Genomic DNA, 7664 nt, shown 5'->3' with positions numbered 1-7664 from the left:
GCTTCTATCCAAGGCACTGTAAATTTATTTATTTATTTATTTGAGGCTCTAAATGAACTTCTCTGCAGCAGAGAAAGTTTTGTTCTTGCTTTGAAGGTCTTCATAAAAGCCAGTTTTATCATGGGATTTACAAATGCTCTTGGCAATACTGTTCTTGTAAGAATGACCTTGTGTCTTAAAATAACTTCTTGCTACTAATGCCTTTCTTTAATTACCTAATGCCATAAGTATTATTTCATAGTTTTGAAAACAATCCAATATTGTTTTTTTGAAAGTACACAATAAATCCAAACTCGTTTCCAAACTTTTGACTGGTAGTATACTAAACTATTATATAGACATATAAAACCAATCCACACTGGTAAAACAGTACAAAGATATTCAGTTAATATATGGTTGATACAAAAAAGGTTATACAAAACAATAGATTGTTGACAAACAAGTGTGGTAATGCATATATCTGGCAGCCAGTGATTTATGGAGTAATTTTGGTGACACTGGAGTGTGTATGAGCATAGTTAAATTTTTTAAATATATATATAAAAAAAATCCCCATAAATAAATAAAAAATACATTTCCCCAAACTCTGTTTTGTGGTATAAGTTTTTTTAAATAAATCATTAAAATTGCAAAAATGTATTTTCCAAAATGTGCTGTAGTAAAAGAATCTAGAAGTTGTTGACATTACACATTGCATGTATGAGTACAGTTATTGAATAATTCTTTTATAGAAACTCTCCCAAATTATGTAAAATCTCACTTTCCCAAACTAAATGTTTGAACAGTAACAATAACACTGAAGTTGTTGAATATTTAACTAAATAAAAATTCCTCAAAATTCTACAAAAGCAATTTTTTTTAACCTAGTACTGTGTTATAATTTTCTAGAGATCCTCTAAGTGTACTATACTATATACATTGTTGATGTCTACGTTACTCGGATTATAACAAGTCTTAGTTTGTGAATTATCATTGTGTTACTTGTGAGTTATTAATCCTGAAGCTTTGAATCTTTTAAAGTTTACAGTTTTACCACAGTGACACGTAACATATAAATTAAACAAACAATTTTCAGACTGATTAGTTTATTTAATTTATGTTCAAATAACGACAAAAATATATTGATAACTATGCATGTGGTGGCGCGTGTAGTTAGTACTGTTCGCTTGTGGGCTTCAAACAAAGCTTAAATAAACCTGTAAATAAAATAACCATTATTTTCACTTTACCTAAATGGTAGAATTTGTTTTAAAGACAATAAAACATACTGCAGTAATACATTCTGTAAGCTGTACATTTTGGTCAATGTTTTTTTTTTTTTACTGGATGCACACACACACACGACAAACTACAAGCAAAACAAGTGACTTGTGAAACTTTTGTGCGCACACACACACACACACACACACACACACACACACACCTTTACACCTAAAGGCAATTTATCATAGTCAATCCACTTACTGGCATGTTTTTGCATTTACGGCATTTGGTGGGGTTTTGTGAGGTAGAAGGAAACCAGAGAACTGAGGGGAAACCCACGTGGACGCCAGGAGATCATACACAGGAACTCAATATAAACAGTAACCCGAGAACATGATTGAACCCAGGACCTTGGAGCCTGACCCACAGTGCCACTCTTTTTGAAAGCAGTAGAATATATTCATACTGTGTGAAGCCAAAGGCATGTAGACACCTGATCATACCCATAGGTGTTTCTTGAAGATCCCATTCCAAAATCTTCCCCATTCATTTTGCTGTAGTAATAAACACTACCCTACTCATGGGAAGGCCTTTCACTAGATTTTGGAGCAAGGCTGTGGGGATTTGGGCTTATTCAGCCACAAGAGCATTAGTGAGGTCAGGCGAGGAGACCTGGAGAGCAGTCAGTGTTCCGCTTCATCCCAAAGGTGTTCAAGTGGCTTTGAGGTCAGTACTCTGGTGCTGGACACTCAACTTCGTCATCTCCGATCTTAGCCAAATATTTTAAATGGACCTGACTTTGTGCATATTGGCATTGTCTCGCTGAAACATGTTTGGGCCCCTTCGTTTCAGGAAAGAAAATCTTTAAACTATAGCATTTAAGGCATCAAATACAATCGTGTGCTTCTGACTTTGTGACTAAAGTCTGGGGAAAGAGAACCACCACATATGGATGTAATGGTCAGGTGTCCACAAACATTTGCTCATACAAATTGGTGTACTTATTTAAGATGTTTTGATTAAAAATGTAAATGAATTCTATAATCAACAGTGAACATGTTTGTAACTGGTGGTGACAAGATAATTAAATGTGTTCATTATTACCATGAGAAACCAACAACAAATGATATTTAACCAGTTCAAAAAATATTAATAATAATTATTATTATAATAATGATAATAATAAGAAAAAATGCAGTTCTGGATATGATTTAAAAGACCCTTTAATAAACAAAGCTACAACAACAGAAAAAAAGTAGAAATTAAATTATCAATTTAAAATCAAAACTATTAAATATCAAAGATGGCATGATCAAACAAATATTAAAACCTTTAAACAATTTTAAAAGACAGTTTCTAGCATATATTAAGCCTCTATATAGATTTCTGTCTGAAATCCAGCATTCATCTAGAAAATTGTCTCACTGTAAACAGCTATAAAAAATCATCATTTCATTACATATGCCATTACATATAAAATTGTTTCAGCAAAGAAAACTGGGTAAAAATAAATCATTAAAAAAAAAAGAAAAAAAGCAAGGAAATAGCTAAAAGTCCCCACATACTCATGATTGTGATTAGGCAAATAACAGTATAAAAAGGAATGTGAAATTTAAAAATCAGCACTCAGTATTTCTGCATCTAGAGAAACTCCCGGCAGGACGGAGTGACTGGAAAAATAATAATAACAATAATGATAACAATAAAAAAAAAAAAAAGAGAGACTTGTTTCTTCTCGGGCACACACAGGTCCATGGTATGTAGATGTGCTGCTAGCGTGAGGGCTCATGCATTTGGGTTGTTTCTCATGAGCTCAATATCTGCATCGACCATCTCCTTGACAAGCTCCTGTTGAACGTTACACATGCACACATGATCAGGATCACGATCAGTTTCTTAGACATAGAGAATGTACTTGAACTTGTTAAAGTCCTTACCTCGAAGGTCACTTGTGGCTTCCAGCTGAGTTTTTCCAGTGCTTTCGTGCTGTCTCCCTGCAGATAGTCCTAAACACAAGGAGAAAGGGTTGAACTTTTCTCCTCCCTTACTAGCAGGACCTCCCATATTTTACAACCCTATTCTTTCTTCTTCTTTCTATAGCCCAACACATGTGTGCATACACACACACACACACACACATACACATACACACACAGGTGTCGGTATCTCTTGGGGCAGCTGAGGTGAGGGCGAGGCAAGCAATCTATCCAACATGGACCCCCCTAATCCGTTGCCCAGTGACGGAGCATGATGGATTATAGGACTCGAGGGGCCGAGCTCATCCTCTCTGTTGCCTTTTTACCTTTCTCCTTCAGAGGCAGAGTGAGAAATGGGTTTTTAGTGGAGATTCTCAGGGTGCCAGCTTAAAGAGTTTGAGAAGCCTTTATGGCTGATCTGATTACACTGAAGCGCTAAGGAACCGGAACGCAAACACACTCACACATACATTAATAGCACTTTTGTGAAGTCCAGTTTAACACACCCTCATTTGTCAACCATAACCAGTGCGATTATAAAACCTGCGTTTAAAACAAACCTGGACTTTGATATATTATGTTTCCCCTGATTTGGTGTACGCTCCCATCCTTAGTTTATTCTCAGTTCATTAAATGATCATTACAGTTCATTGCATTTTCTTTAGTCTTAACGATTTCTGATGTGGTCTGCGGACGGCGTAAAAGTTGCGAGTTGTTTCTGTGTCAGTTCCCGGGGCATGCTTTTCTGTGTGCGCCAAACTTAAGATTAGCATGCTGTGCTCGCTCTGTTTATTAAACGCAAGTCACGAAAAAGTTATGCGGAATATTACATTTAAGGAATTAATTCATATCTTTTTTTTCCTTGCCCCAATTATGTTTAGATGCATTATTCTTAATTTTCATTAGCTAGACTTTTTTTTGTATGTTAATAGCATTTACTATTTAAATTTTAGTTAAAAAAATTACTTTTAGTTTTCACTTACTGTAGCTTTAAAAAAAAAAATTGATGCATCTAAAAATGAAATACACTTAAAATACAAACAAATAAATCTTACCAAGTTTAAATTTACATTTACAAAGCTGACATTTACCAAGTACCTGAAGCAGCATTAAACTATCAGACCCAAAGTGTGTATTAATTAAGTAATTAGGAATAACTGTCAGCTAAACAAACCGCGGGCGGTTTGGTCACTCATCAAGTTTGGCAAATATCACACAAATCCCTAAGGAGAGATGTTCAGTGAGAAAGATTCAGAACACAAAGGAGAGGTGCGTGTTAATTCATGTTGCTGTCAGTTGATTACTCTGAACAATAGAGAGAGAACGAGAGAGTAAGTGTGTGTGCATAAGAAACGATTACTGTGTAACATACCAGATGTAACTATGGCATGACTGAACAACATAAAATGTGTTCGTGTAACAAAGAAACAGCGATAAAACCCAACGACTCAACATGGAGCGTGAGCGCCAGCGTGCTTAAATTCAGAAAGGTGTTCGATGAAAGAAAAATCAGTTAAAAATAATAGTCAAACACACCCAGAGCTGTATAGCTAGTTTGTAGTCTGCTATCAGTTCTGAAAATGATCTGAGAAAATATTGCTGCTGCCAATCTAGTAATTAAATGCAAACAGAATAAATCTGTTTTGCCATGAGCTTGAATGTTAACAGCGATTCAATGACAAGGTGGTGCGAGTTGAGACACGAGAGGCTGAGAAACCTGGGTGAACATCTACGCACGCATTCTGATCGACATCATCATCGTCACCCTTTCTTCTGCCAGAAAGATAACTAATTAAAATCCTGCTGATCTGTCACTTTTTGCTGTGTTTTGATTGATTCTGGCACAATGTTTTAATACGTTTTATACAGTATATTTATGAAACATATGTTTTTTTTCGTTCCCCTCCGAATTAAGTTCCACATTTAGGGATATTTAGTTTGTCCTTTTGGGGCACCCTTCCAGGGGTTTATTGCATATGACTCTCCGATTTATGCCTGACACATTTGAGAAACCCTAGGACATAGGATTTCCCTTTAAGGTAAGGATCCTTTAAAAAAGCTAAAACTGAACCATTCAAAGAACACTTACAGAACATGTTTTCTCAGAGTGCCAAAGAGTTGTTCCTGTTACAGAACAAGAATTTACAACGCTAAATTACTGTATTAAATAAACACACTCACTTTAAATTATAGAAGAATCTTTGAACTACTTTGTTCATAGTAACAATTTTTAATAACCGTTTAATCAAGTGTTTATTTAAAAAATATATTTTTTCGATAAAATTAACAAAAATATGACTTTGATATGACAGTATTAATACCACTACAAAAGTCCAATCTAGGCTTAATCAAATAGAACATTACAGACTTTTAGCAGCTTAATTGTCAAACCATAAAAACATTCTCAAGTGCTCATAAAATCCAAATAATCTACCCAAATGAACACAACTAACATCTTCCAGCAGCAGCATGTAAGGCCTGCATTTTACACCCCATTTAAAGGAAGCCGAAAATAAAGTAAAAATAAATATTCACTGATTTTCTTGCTAGCTGAAAAGCCTTCATGTTAAAATTCACTTTGCTTGCGCTGTGCAGGAAAAAGTTAATATTTTTTGTGTGGAATCCACTCCAAAGTGCCTTTTTTGGGCACGTATATTACAGCAAAATGAAATTCTTTTCCTTGCATATCCCAGATTGTTAGGAAACAGGGATCAGAGCTCAGGGTCAGCCATGATACGGTGCCCCTGGAGCAGACAGGGTTAATTGCCTTGGCTCACTGGCAACTTGGTAGAGCTGAGGCTTGAACCGGCAACCTTCTGATCAGTAACTCAGAGGCTTAAGACGTTCAGCTACCTCTGACAAATAATCAACTTTTTCGCCAAGGTAGCACCAGGTCATGTTTTTAATAGGCCAGGAAAGATGAATAAATGACCATAAATGTGTGAGACAGCCATAAAACCAGATGAGTTAGTACAGCTGGATATATACTGTAGAAACACTTTAAAAAAATGAATACTTGCAAATCAAAATAGTATTCATGTTACAGATCGTAGTGTAATGTAAAGAATTCATTCCATAAAAAAGGTGATAGTTTTGTTTGTAGGAACATGCTCTGCCATTTCCATCACATGCATTTCTAGCTCAAGTGAAGTGAACTGTTGCACCATGGTATGCTTCATAATACAAGCTGATTTGCGAGTAACCACATTTTTAGCATTTACTTTCATCAGTTTTGTCAATACGTTTCAGCAATTAATCAATTGCAATTTGAAACAACTGAGGAATATTTTAAATAAAAGCAACTTGCCCTCCTTTAAAGACGTCTGTTTCTCTAAAGTATAAATATAAAGGTGCATCCATTAGCATGGAAAAAGCCACAGAACCTTCAAAATAAAACAGACCGATGGCTGCTGACCTGCACAAATCAGGTAATGGCTACACTAAATTCATAAGAATTTAAAAACACCATTAAGCACAATTAGGGTCATAACAGAGTTTCACGTGTCTGAAACAGTTGGAAACAGGAAACAGGAATTAGACGCTTAAGCACACTGGTTCCTTGCACAGTAAGAAGGATGGGAGGGAGAAGGGGGGAAAACCCACAGATCTTAGTTTTAGATCTGTACAGTTTAGTTGATTCTTGTGGTTGTTATAAGTTTGAAAAATCAGCTGGTTGGAAGGGCTACAAGAAAATACATGACTGAGATCACATACTGCAGCGCCTGATCTCCGCTAAGCGTCTGGCGTTGTGTGTTGCGGTCAGATGAGACCAAACCCAAACTATTTATTCATGCTGCTAATGATTTTCTAGAAGGCCTGAGGTTGTGCTTCATTTACGGTATATAGCTGTATTTTTTTTTTATATTTGCTAATGACTTTCATTTGCTGGACATACCTAAACTTGTTTTGTTCATTTATTTAACCAGGTATTTTGACATACAGTATATCCTTCTGCAACTGGACCGGGATAAGTGTTAAGCCTGGCAACTGATAGTGACCAATAGTTAGTGTAATAAACAGGTTTAAATTCTCTTCTGTACTATGTTCCCACAGGATGAGGAGAATAAACCATGACGGTGGTGGACACTCTGCAAATCTCGGAAGTTTCTCTTTATGTCTCATTCACGTCTCCAAGTCATCCGCTTTACCTTTTAGCCCCAGTTAACTCACGATTCCAGGGTTAAATCCCAATTAGCGTAATATGGAAAGATAGTGTGCTATATAGGTTGTAGAATCTTGTTCCACACACCAAGTCTTCCTCTTGTTTACGATTATCACAACACCTGTATGATGCTTTATACTAGTGACACTAATTCTTTATAACAGAAGTGATAAGTGACTATTTTCATACAGATTTTCATACACTAGTGTGCAAGAACAAAAACAGGAAGTCATAAATACATTTTGGTAAAGAACAAGAATAAAAAGAGCCATTTTCAAACAGTCACACTGAAAACATGCGCACACATGCAACAATGTCCGGGG

At 35.8% G+C, this 7664-nt stretch overlaps 1 protein-coding gene across 2 annotated transcripts in view; it reads right to left on the bottom strand.

Annotated features, from left to right (window-relative positions):
- Positions 1–2408: 2408 nt before the first annotated feature.
- The window catches only part of gmds (GDP-mannose 4,6-dehydratase), a 90749-nt gene continuing 85493 nt past the window's right edge, over positions 2409–7664 (bottom strand). For both annotated transcript variants that reach the window (XM_053489485.1, XM_053489486.1), the window contains 2 exons: positions 3141–3209; positions 2409–3051 (listed from right to left, as the gene is read on the bottom strand). In XM_053489485.1, coding sequence (XP_053345460.1) covers positions 2989–3051; positions 3141–3209 — 132 coding nt within the window. In that variant the 3' untranslated portion in view covers positions 2409–2988. The remainder of the gene's footprint in view (positions 3052–3140; positions 3210–7664) is intronic.

This window comes from Clarias gariepinus, chromosome 27 (genome assembly GCF_024256425.1).
Source record: "Clarias gariepinus isolate MV-2021 ecotype Netherlands chromosome 27, CGAR_prim_01v2, whole genome shotgun sequence".
Taxonomy (NCBI): domain Eukaryota; kingdom Metazoa; phylum Chordata; class Actinopteri; order Siluriformes; family Clariidae; genus Clarias; species Clarias gariepinus.
This window is presented reverse-complemented; position numbering and strand designations above follow the sequence as displayed.